The 26993-nt window shown below is 41.4% G+C and overlaps 1 protein-coding gene across 1 annotated transcript; it reads left to right on the top strand.

The window, feature by feature from the left end:
• The first annotated feature begins 286 nt into the window (after positions 1–286).
• AMBN (ameloblastin) lies at positions 287–19638 on the top strand. Its single transcript, XM_044681034.1, has 14 exons — positions 287–409; positions 1273–1320; positions 2785–2841; positions 4405–4482; positions 5765–5815; positions 7509–7556; positions 9465–9575; positions 11684–11979; positions 12463–12585; positions 15260–15290; positions 15500–15613; positions 15734–15778; positions 17042–17086; positions 19102–19638. Exons 1-14 carry the CDS (start codon positions 287–289, stop codon positions 19636–19638), a joined length of 1707 nt encoding a protein of 568 aa, XP_044536969.1.
• The last annotated feature ends 7355 nt before the right edge of the window (positions 19639–26993 follow it).

Here is a 26993-nt window from a genome sequence, read left to right as displayed (position 1 = left end):
TGGAACTTTGAGCAAGTCACTTTTCCTCTCCGAGATTTAGTATCCTCATCTGTAAAAGGAAAGAGAATGATTTGTAGCACCTACCATATAAGAAATAACTTGGTCATTCCAAAATCAGTCTGTTAATGGGAATTGTTATCAATTCAAATCAACACTGTCCACAATGTCCTTTAAATGCTTTGAGATGGAGGGAAGGAAGGATCTGAATCCCATTTAATCAGTCTAGTCTCATCTCCAAGCCCAGCACACCCTACTAAGCCAGACAGGGAGGAAGATAGATTCATAAATGCCTTGTGGTGACCAACTCCAGTTCCAGGGGATCAGAGATGGTGCCTGCTGCTCCCCACCTGACCTAGAAGTGATGGACTCAAGGTGCAGGCTGAGACATATATTTTTGGACACCGTCAATGTGAGAAATGATTTTGCTTCACTAGGTATATTTGTTATAAGTGTTTGTTTTTCGTTTGCTTTTCCCAGTAGGCGGGGGTGGGAGGAGAACTGAGAAGGAGAGAAGAAAGAAATGTTTAATTTAATGTTAATTTAATTAAGACAGAGGCTGTCTCCTGCCTCTTACACCTCTAGCACTTGGTATGATGTCTGGCTTAATAATGTTATTGAAATCAAATATATATATATATATATATGTGTGTGTGTGTGTGTGTGTGTGTGTGTGTGTGTGTGTGGTGTGTGTGTGTGTGTGTGTGTGTGTGTTAGGTAGCACAATGGATAGGGCATCAGACGTGGAGTAAAGAGGATTTGAGTTCAAATTTGTCCTCAGACATTTCCTAGATGTGTAACCCTAGGCAAGTCACTTGACCCCAACTGCCTAACTGTTACCACTCTTTTTGCCTTAGAATCGGTATTGGTATTGATTCTAAGACAGAAGGTAAGGGTTAAAAAAAAAGCTACATATAGTTGTATGAAAAAATACTGTAAATCATTCTCAATTAGAGAAATGAAAATCAAAACAACTCTGAGATATCATCTCTGTAGAGTCCAGCTCATACATCAAATTTTTGCGTGGGTTTGAGTCACCTGTGAAGGGAAGTTGGACCCTGGGAAGCAAAGGGTTAAGCTTATCTAGAAAGCATGAGATGTAGAAAAATCAGAGAAATAAGAAACCCAGAGACTAAACATAGTGTGGTGAAATCGGATCAGCCTGTCAGCTTCTCCAATGGTCAGAGGGAGCTGATCTGTTTATTAAAGGAGAGTTGCACGAGGTGAGCTGGCAGGGTGTCCATTACCCATTTGGTACATCAAACGTTTGAACAGGTTAATGACAAAGCCCAAAGGGTGGATGATAACACAACAGGAGGCCAGGTATCCAGCTAGGACTCTTCTCCTTTCCGGGAAGTCGGCACCAGTCTTATCTTAGGAATGCAGGTGGGAATCTTTGACGTTCCAAAGGACCCTAAAACTTGTCTGTCAGCTTACACACAAGAGATAACAGCAGAGGTTTGGCTTTTAAGATCAACCAAATGGAGCCCCATCCAAATTTAAGGACTCGGCAATCAAACGTGAACTATCAGAAACATCTCCAGGAGTCTGGCCCCTGAGCTCTTGCTCGTTAGAGTCAGCTTTTGAATACATCTTCAATATCCCTGAAACCCTACAATCTCACACCTAGTAGATTGTCTAAAGTGATAAAAAGGCAAAATGGCACATGTTGGAGAGGATGTGGAAAAATGTAGACACCGATACACTTGTTAGAACTGGGAACTCATCCAGTCATTGTGGAGAGCCATCTGGTATTATGGCCAAAAAGTCATAGACCTGTGTATACCCTTTGACTCAGCAAAACCATTATTGGGCTTGTTTCTTAAGGCGATCAGGACAGAAAGGACAAATTCCTCCATGTTCTTAAATATTTTCAGCAGTTCTTTTCATGGTAGCAAAGAACTGGAAATTGAGGGGATGCCCATCAGCTGGGGAATGGCTAAACAAACCGTGGTATATGACTGGGATGGAATACTATTGTGCTGTAAGGAATGATGAATGGGTTATTTTAAAAGAGAAAAAAGCATGGAAAGAACTGTGAAAGACTGAAGAAGGAAATGAACAGAAATGAGAGGATATCATATACAGCAACAGAAACATAGAATTTTCTATATATGTAATATATAATATAATATTTATAGAATTATATATATATATATATATATATTTGGTCAAATGATCGCTTCTCTAATGGGGAGGAGAGGAGGAAGGGAGAAAGGGAGACGGATCCCTGAGAACTTGAATATAACAAAAAACAAGCAAAATTTTAAAGATTTAAAGGAAATAAATAAGAGCTGATTTCCTTTCCTTTGAGTTCAAATATTGTTGAAATAACTGTTCCCTGAAATAGAATCAGCACTCATTTCAATAGCAACTTCCAGGGGGCCCCAAGTCTTGGGCTGTGGTGATCTACTGAAAAACCCCAGAGTATGGACAATAGCTTCTCCTGGGCCCATTTAGCAGAGATTCCCTCAGCTTTCCAAAATGATTGTTTTCAGAGCCCAAGTGCAAATGCCTGTTATTCACTGACTTTCTTCCTGACTTTATTTTTCAAATAAATGCAGGGGCTGAGAGATAATTAAAGATAATGAGACTGTATGGGCCAGCAGCCTTGCTTGCAATGAGAGGGTGTGGGAGCTAATTGAAGGAGAGCCTTCTCACCCTTTTTGCTTCAAGTTCATTGGTGGACTAGTACTTTAAATACAGGTTTCTATTCTTCCCCTGAAAGAGGCAAAGAGAGACAGAGGCCCAGATGAGCTGAAAAACTTTTCATTCTTCTTTTCTTAGAGGTCTCTTGACTGGCATCTCCAGGCTCTGGAAACAAGGCACAAGCCAGCAGTGAAGGTAAATTGGGTTCTGTTAGTTTCTAAGTGTGTGTGGGTAGTGACTTCTGCTGCTTCTGGCCAGTTTTTATGAAGGGGAATTCTGATCATTGTATGAGGAGTCCAGGAACTGTGAGCTTCCTTGCCCATCCCACTAGGACAGCAAGGCGAGATCCTGCAGAAGCTACTAGTGACAAACTCTACTTGAGGATATTATTATTAGAATAACTAACTAGCAGTACTCTTGCCAATCCAGCTCTTTATGGACTCCTAGGATCAGAGATTTAGAGCTAGAAGGAAATGTAGAGACCATCCCATCCAACTTGTTCATTTTACAGAAGCTGAAACTGAAGAACAACTGGGAGGTGGGCGAAGTCAGTGAGTACCAAGGTCACACAGCTTCTATGTTTTGGAGGCAGTTCTGGAACCCTGACTCTTGTTCTACCGACTTTCTACCATGCTGCCTTCTGAAAGAAGCCTTTCCCAGTCTTCCTTAATCTTATTGGCCTTTCCTCCAAAACTGTCTTCAACTTACACAGTGTTTAGCAGTAATGGTGAACCTTTTAGGGGCCAGCCCTTGTTGCTGCATGTGAGCCCCAACGCCTTACCCCAGACAGGGGAGGGAGGAAGCACTCCCATTGGGCTGCTGGGCAGAGGGGTGGGGGACGGGAGAAAGGTCCTCAGGCCAGCATAGAGAGGGGGAAGGGAGCAGCCCCCTCTGGCACACATGCCATAGGTTCTTCAACAGGGGTATATAGGATTTCCCAAAAGTCTTGGCAAAGTTTTCAGGTTTTGTACTTAAAGTCACTCTAAGACTTTGGGGGCCTCCTGTACGTCTCGTTTGTGCTCCGCTGTTTGCAGGTTGTCTCTCACATTCATTTGTGAATGCTTTGATAGCAGGCATGCTTTGTATCCCTGACCCTTAGCACAATGCATGGCACACTGTGAATGCCAACTGGCTTGCTGTCACAACACTAGCAAAATTATCCGAGTTTTTGATTTAATGTCTCCCCAGCCTCTTGAGCCCATAATACAGTCAAGGAGGTCTTTTGAGAAAGAAAAGATCCATTTCTGGGATAGGATTTTGCTTTGAAATCAAAATGTTTCATTTTCCCCTTCCTAGAAAGTGTCATTTTATAGATCTACCAAATGCAACGCAGAGTTCGCCTTGTAGCTTATGCAAGTTTTCCATTGTTCCGTTTATAATTCATTTGCACTCTAGAATTTGTCCCCCTGTATGTGGGGGTGACTTTTCACCAGTGAGATGCGTAGTGGACACTGGTGTGCTTTTGTGGGAGGAATTAATCAAGCCATCATACGTTGCCCCAAATAAAGCCTATACCAGAAGTGACCAAAGGCGCCGATGCTGTTAGATCGCTGCCTTGGTTTACTTGGGATAGTTCAACAATTTGGACGGAACCTATTTCTTTGCCCGTTTCATTTTTTCAAAATCAAATTCATTCTGTTTGGACATCGAGGCTAAATTGCTCAACCAATCTTTAGATACCGTCAGGTAGACGGATTTTCAACGAGTCTGAATCCAAAGCTGGGCTGACCACAATCTCCCGATCCAATTGTTTTCCAGAAATCACTTTTTAAAATGAAGGACTTGCTGCTGATGCTGTGCCTTCTGGGAACAAGTTTTGCAGTGCCAATAAAACAGGTAGGATGGTCACGCTGAGCTCTTCTCCAGTCCCCACTGGGAAAGAAAGGTTGAAAGCCTCGCACTGAGTACTCTGAATTAACACTCGACAGCACCATGAAACCACAGGGCTTGCTATGAGCACTTGCAAAACTTTTTCATTGAAGCAGTCATTTTGAACAAATCAAAAATATGGAAATCTGGAAGAATTCTTCAATCTAAAGATTTAATTGTGGCCTTATTATGGCTGTGGATTACATGAATAATAACATGGTCTGATTTAATCACTTGAGCTAACATAATTGGGCTTTAAAGCTCTTCACTGACTGTGGAGAGGGAAAGGACAGGAGGGAGTTTTAGATAGCTTTCGTTCTGTGCCAGGCACTTGGCTAAGCACTTCACTGATGCTCGTAATGATAGTCGTGCTTTTCATTCATGTGCGACTCTTCTTGACTCCTTCTGGGGTTTTGTCGGCAAAGACACTGGAGCGGTTTGCCATGCCCTTCTCCAGCTCCTTTGACAGAGGAGAAAACGGAGGCAAACACAGTTAAATGACTTGCCCGCACTTATACAGTGAATACGCATCCAAGGCCAGACTTTTTTACCCACTGCACCACCTAACTGCCATCATAACCATGATTATAACAGCTCACGTTCATAGAGCACTCGCCGTGTGTCAGACACGGCACGAATACTTTGCAAGAATTATCTTATCTGACTCTCCCAATACCCCTGCAAGGTAAGTGCTATTGTTATCCCCATTTTACAGATGAATAAACTGAGGCAAATAACACTTAAGCAACTTGCCCTGGGTCACACGGTCTCTAAGTGTCTCAGACACGAAGGCCAGCCTTCTATCTACTATATTACCTTGCAGGCAAAAAGGTGGGGTAGCGGAGGTAGACCTCACACCATGTCCCTTTTGCCTCCTTGTGTCATAGATTTAGAACTTGAGGACCACCGGGTGGGGGGGGGGGCAGGTAGGAAGGATCAAAGATCTCCCACTCCGAGTCTCTTACTCTGCAGAATAAACTGAGGCCCAGAGTGAGGAACTCTTTTGCACAAAGTAACACAAGTAGTCAGCAAAAGAGTCAGAATGTGAACCCTCGACTCCAATCCCAGCCCACTTTCCACCGTATCACATCTAGAGTTCCATTTTTCGGTGTCACTGCATTGCAATAATTCCCATCTTTGTCAGCCTTCAGCCCCTTCTGCCTGCTCTCTAATCCGTCTCGGGGCCCCCCAACAATAGCTCTTTATCCTTCTTCATGAAGTTTAACGAATGCCTTTTCTCTTCTTTCAGGTATATCCTCAACAAGCCGCAGCAACTGGCCTGGGGAGTTTAAGCCTCGAGGTATATATTCTCAGTATTTGCCTGGCATTTAAACTGGTGAGGAATTAGCAGGCGGCCTTAACCCAAGTCTGGAGCTCCCAGAGAAGGAGTCAGGAGGTGGTGCTTTTGCATCAGCACTGTGTCTGGTGTGTCCCTCCTCGCCTCCGTCACAGCCTTCGAGGAACGAGCGGCCTTTAGGAGAGCTTCCTCAGCCAGCCCCACGTTCTAGAGCCTGCAGCTCCAACAGCATTTCCAGATCGAGTCTTTCAGACACTGAACTCCAGGGAGCCCGAACGAAAAGAGCAGCTAGACAGGGACGGGCTCTTTAGCAGTTCATCCTACCTAGAGCTGCCAGCATTTACAGCTAGAAGGAAGGCCACAGGCTCTCTGGTGCAGCCCTTTCTTTTTTTCCAGTTGAGGAGACTGAAAGAAGGATGATGAGCCTTGCCAGGCATCATCTAGGTAGCAATCGACAAAGCAAGGACTTCAATCCAGGTCCTCCTGGCTCCAAAGCAGAGACTTCTCTACCGTACTAGGGTGCCTCTCATATGCCTCATAGTCCAAAGAGAAGACAGACAGAGAGGCACACAGAGGAGACAGAGAGAAGGCATACCGTTTTTTTCTCACTAAATCTTACATAATTTTTAAATTACTTTAAACAAATCAGTTTTTAAAAACTTCACTACCACTAAAAACTTTCATACTTAGCATTAAAACTAAATTAAACTTTCCCAGCTGTGTGACCCTGGCCAAGTCACTTGACCCCCATGGCCTACCCTTACCGCAATTCTGCCTTGGAGCCAATACACAGTATTCATTCCAAGATGGAAGGTAAGAGTTTAAAATTAAAAACAAAACAAAACAACAACAACTAAACTAAAGTATACCTACATTGTTCTGCAGGGAGCCCTCCGAGGCGACCTCAGTTTCAGTTTATAGAATGTGGGCTTGGTAGATTATCTGATAACATGGTCTAAGGAGATAGAACTAGGCACTGGACCTATTGCAGGGAAATCAGCAGTGAGGAAACTCCATCTACCAAAGCAGGGGGGTTGCTGCCTTCTTTGCAATTTACAGTCTAAGAGTGATACTGAGAACACTGAGAAGTTAGGGGTCTTGCCCAAGGTCATACAGCCAATGGCAGATACAGGACTTGAACTCGATTCTTCCTGGCTTTGAGGTCAGTACACTATCCACTAGGCTACATCGCCTCTCCTAGGAGAAATAATTTATTGAATGAATGATGTTCTTTGAAGGAATCATGCAGAGTGGTTCCAGGATGCTATCAATTCCTATAAGGCATTAATAATGTCATGAAGACCCTAAACCTATTTCAGACGCTAGAATTTCCCACCGTCATAACAGTGATACTGGTGGAAGCCATGCCAGTTGTTTTCTGTAATAACACGCTTGCTGGCTTATTCCCAGTACAAATCCCATTTACTAGTTTATGAGCCTGGTCAAGTCGCAGCCTCTGTATGCTTCAGTTTCACATCTATAAAATGGCGATCAGAATCATTTTTGCCTGTCCAGTGCAGTTGGTATGAGATACATAATCAACATCACTAAACTACTTACCTTCACAGAGCTTGTGCCTTGGGTCCCTTTTTGGTTCTTCATAAGCAGATCACAATGGCCTGCTTTCAATTCATGATGCAATTTACAGAAAAAAAGGAAATATAGCAGAGAGACTTAAACTCTTCTCCTTTTACAGACCATGAGACAGCTGGGCAATCTGAATGGACTGAACCTACTTTCTCAGGTAACTGCTTTCAAATGATTTCTCTTACTCGCAATTATAGCCACAGTATCATTACTATTAACAGAAGTGCCCTAAATATTACAAATATCAATGAGCAAATAAGATCAACTAAAAAAAGTCATAGGCATCTTTTCATCTTTTCTCTTTCATCTTCAGTTAAAACAAATGGCCATTTGAAAAACTAGATCTCACCCAAACTTAGGGGAATTTCACCATCTGGCACAGTGATGGCAAACCCTTTAGAGACCAAGGTTGCCAAAAATGCAACCCTTATGCCACATGTGAGCCGCCCTTCACCCCACAGAGGACAGGGAGAAAGCACTCCCATTGAGCTGCTAGGCAGAGGGCGAGTGATAAGAGAAATGTCCTCAGGCATGATGGAGAGGGTGAGGGGACCATCCTCCTCTGGCACATATGCCATAGGTTTGTCAACACAGTTCTAGCATATATCCAGTAAACTGAATGGCCAGGTACTGAAAATAACAGTAATTATATTTATTTTATTTATATATTTATATTTATAATATATTTATTCCATTCATATGTAAAGATATAACTCATATCTATAATATACTCTATGTATATAGTTTATATTATACTTACGTTTACAATATATTTATTCTACTTATAATTTCTATCATTTATTTACATTTTATAATCTGAGTAATTTTATTTAAAAAAATTTTTTTAATTTAATAAAGCCCTTACCTTCTGTCTTAGAATCCACACTGTATATTGGTTCCAAGGCAGAAGAGCAGTAAGGGTAGGCAATGAGGATTAAGTGACTTGCCCAGGGTCACACAGCTAAGAAGTCTCTGAGGCCAGATTTAAACCTAGGACTTCCTGTCTCTAGGTCTGGCTCTCCATCCATTGAGCCACCCAGCTGAGTAATTTTAATGAAAACTCTTTGTATCAGAGAGGAATTGAGGAAGCACCTTCTTGAAGGAGGAAGTCCTGGAGAACTATGTGTATAGAAAGGTGTATCTGTTGTTAAATCCAAGTCCTTTTAGTTTTGCTTAATTATTTTTCTTTGTTGGAAGGAGAATCGAATTAATTGGAGTTAGGGAGAATGGTCTACCTAGACATGACTGTATGCATAGATTGCTGTAAAGTCAAAAGTTATTGGAAAACTTTTTTTTTTAAATTTTGTTTTAAACCCTTAACTTCTGTGTATTGACTTATAGGTGGAAGATTGGTAAGGGTAGGCAATGGGGGTCAAGTGACTTGCCCAGGGCCACACAGCTGGGAAGTGTCTGAGGCCGGATTTGAACCCAGGACCTCCCGTCTCTAGGCCTGACTCTCACTCCACTGAGCTACCCAGCTGCCCCTCTTGGAAAACTTTTTTTTAAAAGAAACTAAATAACAATTGAGCAACAAACTTTGACTATAACTATATCCCAAGCCTGTAATATTTGAAGTATAGAAACACCTTCTGTGGATACAAATTATAGTTGCTTGTAACTCATAATGGGGGCCACCTAGGACACAAACAGACAAATAATTCAAATGACATAATAAATGGAAAGTGCATTGTGAACCTTAAAGTACTAGGTAAATGGTGACTATTCCCCACTTCCTCTAATGAAGGGATACATAAATGTTGATATTTAAATAGCTAAATCTTAACTTTGCTCCATATATTTTTAGTCCTACTATTGACTTCTAGGCCTGGAGTCAGAAAGACCAAGTTCAAATCTGACTTCAGACACAGTAGCTGTGGGACCTTGGACAACTCACTTAACTTCTCTCTGTCGCAGTTTCCTCACCTGTAAAATGAGGAAAATGTGTATATATCAGATACCGGTCTCCGAAGATTGTTGAGAGGCTAAAATAAGATGCTACAAGTGCTGGCTGTCGTTATTCCAGAAATAAGCCAATAGCTTTTTCTCTACCTTGCGCCCTCCTTAGTTCTCTCGGTTTGGTTATGGTAAACCATTTACCTCTTTATGGATGCATGGACTCCTTCCACCTCATTCCTCCTTCCCATGGATGCAGCAAAGAGAACATGAAACCCAACAGGTAAGCTCTTTGCTTTCATTCTTTCTCAAAGGCATCCCTTCCCACACTGCAGTTCCCTGTTTTTCATAATGCTTCGCCTCTGAAAATCCCCAGGCTTCTTTCTCCAAAGTCGAGCTTGAAGCTCACCACTTACAGGAAGCCTCTCCTGCCGTCTCCAGCTTCTTTCCCACTTTCCATTCCCCCAAAGCCCCTGTATTTCCTTGGGATACTCGTAGAAGCAGATAGAGAGATAATAGACTCCTTCTAGATAGGTAAAAAGCATAAAAAAAAGATTGAGGGTTGGAGGTTGAGTCCCAGCTCTGCTACTTGCTCTCTGTGTGACGGAGCAAGTCACTTCCCTCTATCCCTGTTTGCCTCATCTACTAAAGGAGGAATTTCAACCCCCGAGTTCTCTTCTAGTTCTCAAGCTGTAACTGGAATCATGGTGAACTTCAAACAGCAGGTGAACGAGTCGACATCTTATCCAGGCAGCAAAAAAGGAATTCCCGCAGATTCTCCAGGAAAAATAACTGAGAAAAAATAGTCTTTTTTATTTAATTTTTTTTAAACCCTTGTACTTCGGTGTATTGTCTCATAGGTGGAAGATTGGTCAGGGTGGGCAATGGGGGTCAAGTGACTTGCCCAGGATCACACAGCTGGGAAGTGTCTGAGGCCGGGTTTGAACCTAGGACCTCCTGTCTCTAGGCCTGACTCTCACTCCACTGAGCTACCCAGCTGCCCCAAAAAATAGTCTTTTAAGGGGAAGGTCTCCAACATGGGGGTTGCAGGTGCAGGGCTGGGCATACTTCTGACAAGGCATGGGGTTTTCTTGTTCTTCTTTTAAATGGGAGTGAAGAAGGCACACAGAGAGGAGGATATTTCTCAAGTTGTCCTAGGAAAGAAAAGAGGATCATTGAAGCCTTTTTCTAAGTGTGCAGAAGAGAACTGATGTCAACCCAAGCAGAACAGCTTAGGAAATGCCAAGTTGAATTTATTCTGTATTTGAAAGGGAAAATAAGAGCTTCAGAGTAGATTCTGCTTCCCGGATAACCTTTTTTTAGCTCTACTTTGCCGATGGAAATGCTCTCTTTACTTGGTGTCTATTAGGTTCAGAATAAAATATCTTAGAATTTGTCTAGTTGAAGTGGATGACATAGATAGACACACGGACGGAGATTGTAGTTAGTAGTTAATCGTTAACTATTTAAGCTAAATGGGCTATTTCGAATGCAGAGGCTGATTTATGCCAACAAGCTCTTTATACCACTTGTATCTGTATACCCAGCGCCTAGTACCATGCCTGGTCATTTGTGGCTTAGTCATTTCAGTCATGTTTGACTCTGTATGACCAATTGGGTTTTCTTGACAAAGATACCGGAGCACTTTGCCATTTCCTGCTCCGGCTCATTTTACAGATGAGGACCCTGCTGCAAATCGGGTAAAGTGACTTGCCCAGGGTCATATAGCCAGACTTGAACTCAAGAAGATGAGGCTTCCTGACTCCAGGTCTGGCCCCCTATCTACCATGACACCTATCTGCACATCTGCTGGTTATAGAAGATGTTTGAGAAATGCATATTGATCCATTGAATTGTGCTAGTCAGTCAGCAAACTTTTTTCTTTAAACCTTTACCTTCTGTCTTAGAGTCCACACTGTGTATTGGTTCTAAGGCAGAAGAACAGTTAAGTGACTTGCCCAGGGTCACACAGCTAGGAAGTGTCTGAGGTGATATTTGAACCCAGGACCTCCTGTCTCTGGGCCTGGCTCTCCATCCTCTGAGCCATCTGGCTGCTCCCAGTCAGCAAACTTTTATTAAGTATTTACTAAATGCCAGAAACTGTCCAAAATGCTGAGGGTGCCAAAAAAGGCAAAGCTGAGTTTCTGAGCTCAAGGAGCTCTAGTTCTAATTGGGGACAGAATGAACAGATAAGCAGGTAGCTACAAAGTCTGCAGACAAGTGTCCTGTCTTCAGAGTTGACTGTGAATTTTAGGGGAGGGAGAGTAAGGCTGGATGAATTGGTGCCACTGACTACAAGGTGCTGCCCTGGCCCACGGAGCATGGCTAGAGGCTGGCCCTGCTGCTCTGGGGGCCCCCTTCCTATGCCCTTCCATTTCTCTTCCTCTGCAGTATGAATACGCTTTGCCAGTCCACCCGCCTCCTCTACCGTCCCAGCAGACACTGCAGCCCCAAAAGTCAGGCCAGAAGTCTTTCCTCCAGTCCAGTCCAGCACCTGACGCCGCCCAGCACGGGGTACCTCAGCCTCCGCTGAATCAGGAACAAAGCCACGTGCCGCCAGAAGACAAAGGAGCGGCCCAGCAGCTGGGGCTGCCCTTGGGCAACGCAGGGAGGCCCGAGGTCTCTGCATGGTTTCTTTATTCCATCAAACGCCCAGAAAAACAAAGGCGCCTCAGACAAGCCTTTAAGTAATGATGGCCGCAGATCCAGGAGTGTGCCAATGCTATCTCCTCCGTCCAGCCTGAGAACTGGGAAACTTGACCTGACGCAGTATTGACCCCAAATGTAGCGATTGTAATAGCCTTAGTTACACTAACAGGACAGCGTGTAGCGGTGGTGCTGAGCCTAGCAACTGACCACGGCATTGTAGCACGAGAATACTGAAGCCGCCATACCGTAAGGGCAGAAATGATACCGCAGGAGGACTAGCAATGAAACGTAGACATCGCGTTAATTCTCTCCTGTTGCTCCAGCCCCTATTCTTTACTAGCGCATTCCTACTGGAGCAGGAATCCTTTTGTTATAGCCGTCTGTTAAGACTAACAATAGAGTCTCCTCCTCCTTCTCCTCCTCCTCCTCCTCCTCCTCCTCCTCCTCCTCCTCCTCCTCCTCCTCCTCCTCCTCCTCTCCTGTCCTCCTCCCCCCCTCCTCCTCCCAACACTAACCTGCAGAACATTCATCTTCTCACTTCGAATCCAGCGCTACCGTTGCCTCGGCGACACTTCCCGAGAGCCTCACTCTCGTAGGACGAACCAGACCAGAGTCGCATGCCAGGGGCAGCCCGAAAACGGAGAGTAGCAACAACAACAGCTAGAAACCCTGAGTGTTGTACACTAATACTTTAATAGTACAGAACTATTCTAACAGTATTCATGTAGCAGTTCTTAATACTAAGAGACTAACGTAGTACATAGTGGTCATGTCGACACTAATACACTGTATTACTATACTACTATAACTCTAACAGGAATAACAGGAATAATCCTGTAGCAGGACGTGAATACTAATTATAAAGTGTAGAGTCCTTATAATAACACTAATAATAGTATCAGTTGTCAAGCTTCATGGAGGAGATAGTATTAATAATTGGCCAATAATTACTTTTCCTAGGAGCAGCTATATTTGGACTCCATTGAATAAATTGGAAATGGATGTTATTTATTTATTATTATTATCATGGTTTGTCATGGGAGCATTTCTATTTGATCTCCATTGAATAAGAACGTTTATTATGATTAATTATTATCGTTACTTTTCTTTGGAAACTCCACCCCAAAGATGATAATCATTGTCGTTAACAATTAACAATATTTACTATTATAATTACTGTGACTTATGACCTTCATTGAACAAGATGAGATACTGTTCTCAATGTTATTACTATGGCTTGTCCTCAGGGCTCCTCTATCCCACCCCCTGAAGATACAGACTATTTTTATTAATAACGATAAGAATAACAATAACTGACAATTTCCCCAAATTGTAGACTAGTTGTTGACCGGTGTTGGTAGAATAAGTTTCCTCACTGGCACTTTCCAACCTCAAGGATATCCCAGATCTGGACAAAATGAAAACAAAACCATGCCATTTATCTGAGGGGGCTGAGAGATGGATCCAGCGTCAAAGGACTTGGGTTTGAATCCTAGCTCTGCCATTTGTCTCTGTGGCATCAACAAGTCTCTTAAACCCTCTTTGACTCAGTTTTGTGATCTGTATAATGAGCAGGTTGGAAGAAGCAGCATACCATAGCGGAGACAGTCAGGATAGAGTTTTGGAGTTAGGAAGGTCTGAGTTCAAGTTCTGCCTCTGGCTCCTACTGGCCGTGTGACGCTAGGTAAATCACTTGGCTCCTTGATGCTACAGACAGGTCCACTACATAACAACCGAAGGATCTGAGCACTGGCTGAGGGAGTCTCTTCACCAGGAGTCCACTGCACCAATGCCATCACAGCTCTCATTTTAAAAAATATGAGATGAAAAGTTTGGACTAAGGTCTTCTTCAGCTCGAGATGTACAATGCTGGGTAGAGAGCCTGGTGATTAGCAAGACACTTTATAGACATTATCTCAGTTAGCCTTTCCTGTGCTATGAGGCAGGCACTAAGGGTATCAGTAACCCCTTTTTGTAGATAAATAAACTGAGTCTCAGGGAGGTGGCTGAGCGATTTGCCCCAGACCACACAGCTGCTGAATGTTAGAGGCAGGATCACAACCTAGGTTTTTCCTATATCATAGAGCAACATGAAACCTGGCAGTATCATCTACTTAGCTCTCTTCAGCCCCAGGGGGCGAGGGAACATGAGAGCTCCAAGTGCCCAGGAGAACGTTATCCTGCTCAATGACCACAGTAGTGTAACCCCATAAAGCCTCTCTTGGTTCTCTCTGCTCAGAGTTATTGCTAAATGGCAGGGACTGAGCAGGATTGCAAATGACCTTGCCCTGGGACTGCAGGTCTCTCCATTTGACTCTGGAGAAGAAATGAACCAGCTGAGAGCATCCTCTAGAAAATAGACTCAAAGGGCTCTTGCTTGGGAGTTAAGAGACAAGAATTATATTTTTGATTCTGGTCACTAACTCCCTTGTGCCTCAGTTTCCCCGTTTGTAAAATCAGATCTGGGCCTGGATGATATCTAAGATCATTTCCAATTCTCACATTCTATGACTGGGATAATAAGAAATGCCCAAACTTTATTAGTAGTATTACCTTTACATGCATGATAATAATAATAATGATCTTGGAGTTCTTAAAGGTACATTCTATACATTCTCTCCTTTGAAAATGCTTCTTAGAGAACTCCCAGATGAAGCCATTCCTTCTACCAATGCAGGTCAGCGCCTTCTCTGCAATTTGTAGTCTTAGAGAGTTGACTGGACCACTGCAAAGGGAAGTGACTTGTTCAGAGTCACCCAGGCAATGTCAGAGGTGGACCTTGAAATCAGCTCTTCCTGGCTCCGAGGTATAGGCATTAAGTTGAATTTCCAGAGATATGTCTAAATTAAAATCTCAAAAATAAGATGGTAATTGTTTTCCACTTTATTTGTCATGGGATTTTTCTTTTTTGCCATATAGCTAATATGGAAATATGTTTTGCATGACTTCAGAACTATAATGGGTATCATACTGCTTGCCTTCTCAATAAATGGGGAAGGAGAGGAAGGGAGGGAGAAAATTTGGTGTGGAAAAGAAACCCTTTCTCAAAAGAATAAAAAATAAAACAAGATGGCAATTTTCAGATCTGAACCTCCATTTCCTTGACCCCAAAATGAGGGGATGTGATGAGATGGCTTCTGGCCTCCCTTCCAATTCTAATTCTAGATGTAAAAGACAAAACCAGAGAAGATGGAGGGCACTTTCCAATTTTTTTCCAAAGAGGTCTATTTTAAACAGGATTGACCAGTTGCATGCTTAAAATTCCCTTTGCTTAGAATATTGGCTGTTCTGTAATTTTAATATTTATTTATGATGCAGCTACCAGAAATGGATTTTGCAGGTCAACTGGGTCAGTCGGTAAGTACAAACTTTAATGGCACAATTTTTAAAAGTGTATTCTTATCGAAAGAGGGAGAGTAAAGTGTTAAATATTCCCCGTATGCTTCCTACTCCCACAGTCTGCAATAAAGCAAAATTGTTTGTTTTGGTTGGCTTAAAAGTTGGATGAGTATTTTTCATTCTTTTATCCCGAATGCTCTGTTTCATATGACTTTAAAGCGTCATCAAGAGCTATGCCACACGAACACTTATTCTGTTTTCTCCTCCGTAAAGATGTTTCCTATGGGACGTTTGATCTCTCAAGGACCAGAGCAAAAAACGGAGAAAGCCCCAGTAAGTTTGGTTTTATTTTGGTTTTGTCATTGTTATTGTTTTGTCCTTTACCCTCAGCAGCTTAACACTCATTTTCTTCCTGGAAAAGACTTTGCTAATGACTGTTTCATTTCTGTCTAGGTTGACCCAAGAATGTTTTACATATCTTATGGAGCAAACCGATTGGTAAGTTGGAGGTGCATAGAGACATCATTCCAAGTAGGTGCCCAGTCAATACTCCTTGAATATCTTCAGTCAAAGTGACGTAGAAAGGTTTACTGTGAGTGGTACATTCGAAGCCAGGAAGAACTTTCTCCCTCTGTGCTCCAGGGTAGGTCACTTAAAAACTCTGAGGTTCACCTTCCACATATGAAAACTGTTTATGACATCATCTGTACTAATTGTGTCATAGAGTTATTAAGAGACTAAGATACGCTCATGTACGTAGAGCACTTGGGAAATCTTTAAGCATTAAATAAACTTGGAATAATTTTATTATTTTAATTATATACATATCAGTTCCTATTTGTCTTATTTCCATAAGATACACTAGCATATTTATAGCTACAAATATATGTTATATCATTCTATCGTATATATTTGTGTGTCTTTCTGCAATGTATTACAAAATGTATCTGTATCCTAATAACATGTCTTCCTTCACTCAAGAGCATTTGTTAAAAATCCTCCTCTGTCCCGAGAGCGCTATGGTCAGCATGGAACAAGTTACAGAGTTCATAGAAAAGAAGCATCTATTAGATATTTTAGCACCTTGCATGTGATAGGTGCTTAAATGTTTATTGACTGACCGAAATGACTCTTAGGCTGGAGATCTAAGTACCAAAGTACATGTTCCTTGCCCTTGAGGATCTTCTAAATCAGGGAATAATACATAAGCTCATAAAACTAAAGTGTACCCAATTAGATAACAACTACATGAACAAGTATCAAGAAAAGTGAATCCTGAAGAGACACACATGCAAAACTTAAGTTTTGACTCTAATTTCTTCAAGAAAATCATTCAGCAGAAAATTCCTCCACTCCCATTTGGCTGTACTACTGTCCACACCTAATCGGTTAATCAACCCAAATATACTAAGTGCCCATTTTTTTGTCTAGAGAGAAAGTGTAAGCCTACACTGATAAAGAGTGTTCGTTCATCTGGGAGTTCCCTATACTGATGAATTACAGGTGAATTACCAGTAAATGGCTCAGGCACTATCCCTTATCCCTAAACTACTATCTTTTTGAAGCACTGGGGAAACAAAGGTTAGAATGAAAGAGGTTCACCCCTGCCCTCGAAGAGCTCCCCCTATTCTATCTATACAATCCCCATTTTAAAATCCAACTGGAAGTGAAATAATTTGAGATCTTAACTATTCAACACCTAAGAAGATACCTCTTAAAAGTTGGCTCTCATTTCAACATTTCATCATTTTCTTTGAACAGAATGCCCCAGCAAGATTTGGCTTACTAAGCTCTGAAGAAATGATGGTGAGTAGGGCTTTGCTTCTTAAGCCAGCATTCAGATGGGCCTAGTCACCAGTTATCAGACCATTCTCAAGGCTTTCTATTAAGTGTCAAACATTCGGTTATGGACATTTTTAAAATTAATTAATTTATTTTTAGACTATTTTCCCATGTTTCCATAATTCATTTTACTTCCCTCCTGTTTTCCCTCTCCGCTCCCAGAGCCGACAAGCAATCCGCTGGATCATACAAATGTTGTCACTTGATACCTATTTCCATATTATTTCTTTTTGCTATAGAGTGAGCTTTTAAAGCCCAAACCCCAAGTCACATACTCATGTTATACACATGATAATTGATGTCATATGTTTTGCTTTTGCATTTCTACTACCACAGTTCTTTCTCTCAATGTGGTTAGCGGTTTTTGGTTTTTTTTTCCCATAAGTCCTTCGAGAGTGTCCTGGCTTGTTGCATCAGCTATGGGAACTTAGTTGTTTTCCTCCTCCACACATGAAGATGACCAGGAGATTCGTTAATTGCTTTTATGTTGCTATTTAGTTTGATATTCTGATATTAATGAAATCTTAGTCAGAAGGGGTAACTGGGTGACTAAGAGCCAGGTCTAGAGATGGGATGTCCTAGGTTCAAATCCAGCCTCAAACACTTCCTAGCTATGTAACTCTGAGCAAGTCTCTTAACCAATCACTTGATTCTTATTACTCTTTTCCTTAGAATTAATTCTTAGATTGATTCTAAGATAAAGGATAAAGGTTTAAAAAAAAATCTCAGTCAGGTGCTCAAAATCTGTGACCAGATTAAACTTTCAATCGAAAACAGAATCCTCGTCATCTCAGGTTTCAGATATTTTCTCAATGAAAGATACTTTGCTCATAGAGGAGGAAAGACTTGTCAAGAAGATCAAAGCAAAAAGGGGAGATATAGTCTTAAAAAAAATTTTTTTTAATCTTAAATCTTCCCATGATGTACCAAGCTTTGGTCTATATGAAATGATACCTGGAGTTAAAATGCCTCAAATGGGCACACCCCAGCTTGACTGGTCTGAGAAGACAAATCAACCAATATTTATGAGGCACCCTTTCTTTTCCTTCTTTCCTTCCTTCCTTCCTTCCTTCTTTCCTTCCTTCCTTCCTTCCTTCCTTCCTTCCTTCCTTCCTTCCTTCCTTCCTTTCCCTTCCCTTCCTTTCCCTTTTTCCTTTCTCTCTCTCTCTCTCTCTCTCCCCTTATTTATGTGCCAAGCTCTCTGATAAACTAAGGGGATACAGAGGCCAAAAAAACAAAATTCCTAATAACAAGTAACTCACAGTGTGATGGAGAAAAAAAAAATGATGCTTCATCTGAGGTTACTAACATTTTTTGTGTCATGGGCCATATTGGAAGTATTCTGAAATAGAGAACCCTTCTCAGAATAATGTTTGTTTCCTACATTCATAATTTAAGGAAATGCTATATTTTACTATTGGTTGTTCAGTCATTTTTCAGATCAGTTGTGGCTGACTCTTTGTGACCCTGTTTAGGGTTTTCTCGGCAAAGAGACTAGAGTAGTTTGTCATTTCCTTTAATAACTCTTAACCAGGATTAAGTGAGTTGGCCTGAGTTACCCAGCTAGTGTCTCAACCTAGATTTGAACTTAGAGAGATGAGTTCTCCTGATTCCAGGTCTGGGACACTATCCACTGTACCAACTGTAACCCAAGATGGAGTCCCTCTGGTCGTAAGTCTGTTAAACTCCATTTCACCATTAACTTCAGGTTATAAAGAAAAACTAGTAATAAAATTAAAAGCTATCCTGAATTTACAGATTCGAATTGATTGTAATAAACAGCTAAAACACTTACCCACAGATATGTTGTTGGTTATGCTCATAAACCCAAGCTCTGATGGTTTTATTCCTACCTAATAATATTTTTCTCCCTCCCAACCTGATGTTGTTTTTTAGTGAGGATGAAGTAGTCTATGACATTTGACCTATAGTGGTTTTCATACGTGATCTAGGTATCTTTGTCCTCTGATTCTTTTTAGGGAGGAAGAGGTACCCCTATGGGTTATGGAGCCATGTTTCCAGGAATGAGGTCTGGCTTTGGAGGGATGCCCCCAAACCCAGCCATGGGAGGAGACTTCACGCTTGAACATGACCAACCAACCGGAGGCAACAAACCCCCTGGTCTAGCAGAGGGTGGTGCCCAAGACTCCCCTGGGCCTAAAGGCAATGCAGGCAATCTGGAGAAGCCAGCTTTCCTTCCAGAAGAAATCCCTTGGGCTCAGGGAGGGATCCTGTCTTTTCCTAAGGGGAGCATTTCTAGCTTGGGTGGAGGCCCAGCTGGGCAGATCAAGGGATTCCTCAGAGGCACTTCACCAACCCTTGAACCAGGCATTACTCCAGGACCATCCGATATTACTGAAACCTTTGGCACTGATATAACTACCCCCCTGGGCATGCTAGAGGAAGGGCCTTTGGATATTACTATAGAACCAGATACCCACCATACATCAGTACAAGGGAATGAGTCCCAGCAGCCACAGATTATGCAAGATGTTTGGCATTTCCAAGAACCCTGAGAGGCTTCAGAAATCAATGACCTGGTGTATTTATGGGCACATTTCCCAACTATCTCTGAAACAAGACCTTTTGCCTAAAACACTAATTATTCTACTGCTATGGCAACTAGCAATAATGGAATTCAATATCGAAATAACATGCAAATATCTAACACTAGCAGTGTGCTGAGGGGGGTTAGTGATCTTTGTGGTTCACTTCAGGATGAATAAAAGAATTCTGTCTTTAATATTTACTTTTGGTTTTCAGCTCTATGAAAAGAAGACAATTTCTAATGCGTTAGAGAACTCTACTTAGTGGAATGGCATGAGCTATCCTATCCAATTACATACAATGCTGCTTTTTAAAGGTTTCCCTTTAAGTGATCTGGAAGATTCTCCGAAATACAAGCTATGTTATCCAGTCCCTCATGTGGGGATTCATGTGAATTCTCCTGCTGGGTTGGTGGTTTAGGTATAATGTATGGATGATAACAGAACACTTTAGAATATTGGATTAAAAGCGTCTTACTCATTCTAAAATAAAGGTGGTTTTTTTCCTCACTGATCACAGAGACTTGCCTTAATGTATTTAACTCAACAAGCATTTGTTCACACCTGCTTTTTTCTAGCTGCTTGGGATACAAGGACAAAACCCTAAAGGAATGCCTGCCTTTAAGGAGATTCTAGAAAGAAAAATAGTTTTTGCCTAACTGAAAAGAATTGCATGTAAAGAGGAAAGAAACAACTGGGGAGAAATCTTGGAGGTAAATGTGTCAGCTATCAGCACTCCAGTCTCTCTTTGATGATTACAATTGAGAAATAATATTCCTCCATCATCTGGAACTTCCCTTTCCAAAGCTGCATTTTAGATCATCAGGCTATTCTGTGTTAAGTAAGCCATAATTTATTGTATAAATAATTCCAAAAAGAAATAAGAAACAATGACTAGGCAAAGCAAAAGTCTTTATGTGAAACTATTAAAGGACACATCCCTTAGTTTATTTAGTACATTGATTGTATTATTACAACTAGATAAACATTACATTGTTGTAATGTTTATTATTATCCTTTTGTCCTGGACTACTTCCCCAATTCCCACTTACATGGACCAGAGAGGTCTCCCCAGTCAATGAATGAATGGTTCTCCTCTCCGGATTCTAGTGCCAATGGTAAAGGGGTGAAATTAGAACGGCCTTCATGAGGCCTGGCTGAGTTTGCTCCTCATTATTTATTAATGTTCTAACCAGAGTTAGTTACATTTTAGAAAAGAGAATTTAACACTGTCCTCCTACCCCTCCCCAAATAAAATAAGGGCCCGCTATCCCCTTACACACAAGAGGTCCTTGGAGAAAGTAGGCTCAAATTTAAAGAGCTCATAGTACTGAAGGCTAAAGTCATCATAGCTCTTGATTATTGGCAGTCCTTTTCTTCCTTTTTATGGAGTCCTCAGGAAACTGCCATGAGGTGTAGTTCTCTAGAGGGCTCTGAGGGTCAGAAGGCTTGGGGAATCCGGAAGTTGCCTGTCCTCAATGTATGTAGGTTGATCTCAGCATGTCTTCCAGCTACTGAAGCACATATTCATTGGGCGTGGTTGCTGGGAGGACATTACTACAGTAGTTACTGGATACATATATGGAGGTCAGAGAGCTGGGTAGACTTGGAGTTTCCACTTTTCCAGAGGTCTTGCTCTTGATGTTCAATGGACTTTCAGATAAGGGAGAAACTATAGAACTGATTAAAGTAAAGATGAAGTATTCCTAGTATTCTATTCCACATTGTCAAGGGTTAAAGGAGAGGCACAGAAAAGGCAACAGAGGGGGCCACAGATTATCCAACTGGTTACCAAAAACTCTCATACAATGCCTCAAAATTAATTCTAGAGCAGCATAACTCACACATAAATGAAGTAAAATAGATTTTCAGCCCAAAACAACTTAGAAGGCCAGCACAAGGGATCTAGTGCACTGGGTTTGCAGTGGAATGCAGTGTACTAAGGCAGACCAATTGTAGCACTAGGTCTTTGGCACAGCTGAAGAAGACTTCTGGAGCTCTCAGCCACAGATGGTAGGGGGTGGGCAAGCTCATTGGACAACTGTTCAGAAGTAGATTACAAAGATTCCTTTTAATGACTCTGGGTGTAAGACTCTTGTGGCATTGTACAAATTCAGAAACAGGTCGCATTTGGGGGCTTGATCTCAGGATGAGAATAAGCCCTATTAGACACCAACACTTGTGGTCATAGCGGAGCAGGCTACCTGGATCACATTTTGAGGAGGGAAAAGAGTGACTGGGGTTACACACAGACCAGAGCACATGCTAGTAGTGTATTCAACATAACTCTCCTGAAATTATACCACCTTCAAAAACGTGAAAGCAGGTAGCTTCCCAGAGCCGGTTCTGAAAGTAGTTGCACAAAGAACCTAATATTTGGAACAGTCTTCCCTTCAGCATAGTTACAGAATCCAACTTTTACAATGTTTTTAAATTAAAAAAAAAAAAGAAAAGAAAAGAAAAGAAGGAGGCAGCTGGGTAGTTCAGTGGATTGAGAGCCAGGCCTAGAGACAGGAGATTCTAGGTTCAAATCCGGCCTCAGACACTTCCCAGCTGTGTGACCCTGGGCAAGTCACTTGACCCCCATTGCCTACCCTTACCACTCTTCTGCCTTGGAGCCAATACACAGCATTGACTCCAAGACAGAAAGTAAGAGTATTTAAAAAAAGAAGACAAAAAAAAAAAAAAAGAAAAGAGAATAAGGAAGAAAAATGAGTAAGCAACCAAAAAAAATAATTCAACAAAGTTATTTTGTTGGCAGAGAAGACCAAACCCAGAAGACAACAAAGTTAATACTGCTGTACCCAAATACTTCCTCGAAAAATAGTAATTGATCTCCATCCCCAAAATAATTAATGGAGGAGCTCAAAAAGTATTTTAAAATTCAAATAAGAGAGTTAGAAGAAAAATTGGAGAAAATAAAGAGTTAATAACTTGGTTAAGGACACAAAAAAATACTGAAGAAATTAATTTCTTTTTTTTTTTTATTTTAAACCCTTTAACTTTCTGCGTATTGACTTATAGGTGGAAGATTGGTAAGGGTAGGCAATGGGGGTCAAGTGACTTGCCCAGGGTCACACAGCTGGGAAGTGTCTGAGGCCGGATTTGAACCTAGGACCTCCTGTCTCTAGGCCTGGCTCTCAATCCACTGAGCTACCCAGCTGCCCCCAAGAAATTAATTTCTTAAAAAATAGAAAAAGCCAACTGGTAAAAGAGGTACAAAAGTTCAATGAAGAGAACTACTTAAAAAGCACATTTTGCCAAGTGTAAAAGATATATAAAAATGCATTGAAGAGAAAAACTTCTTGAAAGGTAAGATTGGTCTTATGCTTTAATCTCTATATATCTGCTTTATCTATTTCAAGTGATTACTAATAAACTCTATGGAAAATAAGAATCTGGAGTTTGTCATTTAACTTTAACAGAAGGTATAGAATTTGAGAAATTCCTTGGGAAATAACTCTTTTTACATGTAATTGGGGGCAAATAAAAATTAATTTTTCAAAAGAAACCCATTTTGTTATTTCTGCTTTTAATTCATCTTTGAAGGTGCCACCCTTATTTTGATTCCCAATATCATTCTTTCTGTGCCAAGAGACAGTGAAATTAGAATCTGTTACCCTAAAAACTACAATCTCTAGTAAAGCTATGATTTCCAGCAAGACTACAATCCTTGGCAAAACTATGATTCCCAGAACCGCACTTGCTGTTACATGCTGACATGTACAATGTTACATTACCTATTGTTACATGCTGACATAGACTGGAGATAAATTGGGTGGAGTTCTATGTCTAGCCCTCTTTCCTTTCTGTGGAGGCTTTGGTGGAACAAGTCCTTTTGAGCATGTAGATTAGCTTGGGCATGTAGTTTTATTTTGTTATATAATTACCATTTTTACTTCTTTTACTTCTAGTGATTATTAATAAGTCTTATGAAATATAATATTTGGAGTTATTGCATATTAATTTTAATTTTTACATTTATGGCATCCACCAAAGTTTGAAAAAGAATTCTCAATTTGAGTAGATAAATTTTGCAAAGCTGCATTTCCTCTCCTGCTGCTTCTGGTGCCCTGTTTCTGCCAGGTTTTTGTTTTTTCCCCATTTTTCTCCAGCTGCCCACCTGTTTTCATTTGAATGACTTAGTGTGAGGGAAGGGGAGGGAGGGGCCTCAGCAGAGAAGGGATAAGCCACTTCTTGAGTCCATCTACTTGAGCCAGTGTTCCTTATTGCTGCCCATCCAGCCTCTTGCTAACTCCCTGGGTGATCCCAGCCCCTGCTTCCCTCCTCCTCCTGCTTCCCTCCTCCTCCTCCTGCTGCTGCTGCTGCTGCTGATGATGATGATGATTGGAGTCCCTCTCTGGAGTCTTGGAAAATATAAATCCCTTTTAACTCCCAGTCAATGTGACTGGGGAAGCAAGTTGCTCACAGGCATTTTATTTTGTTAGATAATTACCTTTTTATTTCTTTACTTCTAGTGATTATTAATAAAGCTTATAAAAATAATATTTGGAGTTATCGTATATTAATTTAAAGCTTACATTTATAGATTTTTGCCTTCCAAATAAGTACAAAAACAAGATATGGGGATTGAGATTGATGCTTTTTAGCACCCCCAAAGTCTCACTTGCCAAACCAAAGTTTGTGGCTTTAGCTTATTATAAGGAAAGGATGAGTTTAGGTTTGTAGAGCACTGGGGCATGAGACTAGCTGAAGAGAGTATTCTGGAATCTTGGAAAGGGAGGTTAAGATCAACAAAACAAAACAAAACCTCAGGGAGAGTTAGGCAACCTGTCTCTCTCTGGATTTGATCCTGGAGGGTGTGAATGCCAAGTCCTGGGAGTCTGACCCAATCCTGTGTTACTGTTTCGTTGCTGATTTGGTGCTACATTTCCTGTGTAATAGGGAAATAGGTTACAAGAGTCAGAAAACAGATTTAGACAGGCAGGCTGGCAGGAGCTAAAAATTCCATCCTAGAATGCAACAAGGGACTGGACATAGAGGACTCTCTCTATATTGCAGTTGGGGGTTTGTTGGAGTTTGTTGGAGTTGAGCTTCCAGTGACCAGAGAGTCAGTGGATTTTTGGGGTATTACTGTGCCTTGAGAAACATTTGCAAAGCATCATTTCCATTTATCAAGTGCAAGAAGAGCAGGTTGTGATTAGCCGTCTTGTTTGGTGGATAAATAAGATACATCTTTCTCCCTTTCTTCCCTGTGGATTTACTAGGCGGTTTACTTGTGATTCTTCACCATCTGATACATCTGAGCAATAGATCTAGGACATCTTCGAGAGAATCCATTTTTCCCTTGTGTCCTGGCTGGCTGCCTGCCATATTGTTATTGAAGGGATTTCCCAGACCTCTAACCCCGATTTTATCCCAAAGGTGTTAAGCATAGTTTGTCCCTCTCTCCCCCATCTACTTTCCTTAATTTATCACATTACACTGTTTTTTTAATTTCCTGTTGTCTTCCTCTATCCCAAACAAAGAGCGCACTGTAAGATATCTTCCTAAACCTGAGTTTCCCTAGCTAGCCTAGTGACCAGTATAACTGCCAACTGTCATTTTAACAACTAGTGTGTTTCACCTATTCTCACATCCCTCCTGCAGATCCCCAGATACCCTGTGTCACTCCTGTCACTTGTGTGTGGGTGTGCCCTAGTTGTGAATATCACCCTGATAAGGTAGTTACTTATTTCACCTGAAGAATATCTGAGGAAGCTGTCTCTGTCCTGTGTCATCTGTAGCTATCTATAAGACAAGGTCTAAGCCCATGTGGGTTTAGGATCTGTCCTTAGACCCCCCCCCCCCACACACACACCTGATCTGGTATTTGCCCCAGAGGGTTAGGGCACATGAGGTATACAGAGCCTAGGATTCCAGTTTATTATGCCACAGAGATAATTTAGGACCTGAACTCTAAGAAGATCCTTCATGCAAAGGCTTTAAGATTTGTGGTACTTTAGTTAGTGATCTCAGTGTTAAGATTTCCCTTTATCCTCTCAACTTTTCCCTACTTTAATAAAATACACTCCCAGTTACTGTGTTTTGGTATCTGTGTATTGTTCCCAGACTCAACACTGCCTGGACTGGGTTCTGTTGACCTTCCCAGACCATAGTTTTATTTATCCTATTACTCGCCCAGTCTTATCCATCTGGTCCCATCCTCTATACCACTCTTAGAAACTTCAAGTAGTAATCAATTCTATACTGATGGTCTGAGATTGAATCTTTGCTTTAAGCCATTGACCACATTTGGTCTATGTTCAATGAAGGTTTCAAGTAGGATTGTTTGTCTTACTTTATTCTAGTACTTACATAAGAGGATGCATGGGAAAACTGAAATATCAACAGACCACTGGCTGCAAACACAATTACTCATTTCAGTTTCCAAGATTATCACAGTTTCTAATGTAATCCAGAACCAGTCTCTTAGGCCGTCCCTAAATATAACTCCAAGTGTAGAACTAACCCCAAATTGAACAGAAATTGTGAGCCTTTCCTTAAATATTTTTATTAATCAATTATTAACTAAGTTGAAAGCATTCCTTAAATTTCTTCCTAAAATAAATAACTCCAGTAATTTTCCTGGTTTATGCCTACTGTTCTAGAGCGGCAGAGCCCTTATAGAAATGAAGAATGGGAAAATGGTGACATTTCAAGGGCTCTTTCTCTCGGATATTCTTTTTTATTTCAATACTGCTAAAAGTTATGTCTCTTCAAAGCCAGTGCTTGTCTGGGCAGGAACCGGTTGATGACCTACTAACGTTATACTCTCTTATATCCCATATTCTTATCCAGTGCTGCCATCTAAAGGCCAAGGCATTCATATAAATGAAAGTCTCCTTGTCTTTGTCTCTACCTCCGCTCTGTCGGTATTTCTCTAGGTCTATCTCTCGCAATTCTGTCTCTGTCTCTGTAATCTCAAAATCTTTGTCTATCTTCGTCGCAGTTTACCTATCTCCCTCCTCTCCAAAAACAAAAGCAAACAGGGTTAGGATACTTCACCAGGATCACTCCCGGTATGTATGGCCTCTGGCTACCTTCCACCTTAGAATCAGGACCCTTCCTGATTCCCAGACGCCGTATTGTTATAGAGTGACGCTACCTAGCGACCGAGTCAGAGCACTATCATGGTAAAACTTTTCCGTTTCTCTTTCTCTGTCTCTCCACTGACTATTGGAAAATCAAGATTAAAAATTAGTGTCTGGCAGAAAAAATCGGGACTTAGTCTCTGGCGGGGAAAGTGGGAACTTAGTCTTTCTTTCTTCCTTTCTTTCTTCCTTCCTTTCTTTCTTTCTTTCTTTCTTTCTTTTTTTCTTTCT

This window comes from Gracilinanus agilis, chromosome 6, assembly GCF_016433145.1.
Source record: "Gracilinanus agilis isolate LMUSP501 chromosome 6, AgileGrace, whole genome shotgun sequence".
NCBI lineage: Eukaryota > Metazoa > Chordata > Mammalia > Didelphimorphia > Didelphidae > Gracilinanus > Gracilinanus agilis.
The sequence above is the reverse complement of the archived record's forward strand: the minus strand, read 5'-3'. Positions and strand labels throughout refer to the sequence as shown.

Excerpts from the sequence above, each read along its gene's own strand:
- AMBN (XM_044681034.1), top strand. The coding sequence starts at position 287 with ATGCCTTGTGGTGACCAACTCCAGTTCCAGGGGATCAGAGATGGTGCC. Across the intron at positions 4,483-5,764 it reads TTGCAGTGCCAATAAAACAG|GTATATCCTCAACAAGCCGC; the intron begins GTAGGATGGTCA and ends CTCTTCTTTCAG. Across the intron at positions 5,816-7,508 it reads TGGGGAGTTTAAGCCTCGAG|ACCATGAGACAGCTGGGCAA; the intron begins GTATATATTCTC and ends CTCCTTTTACAG.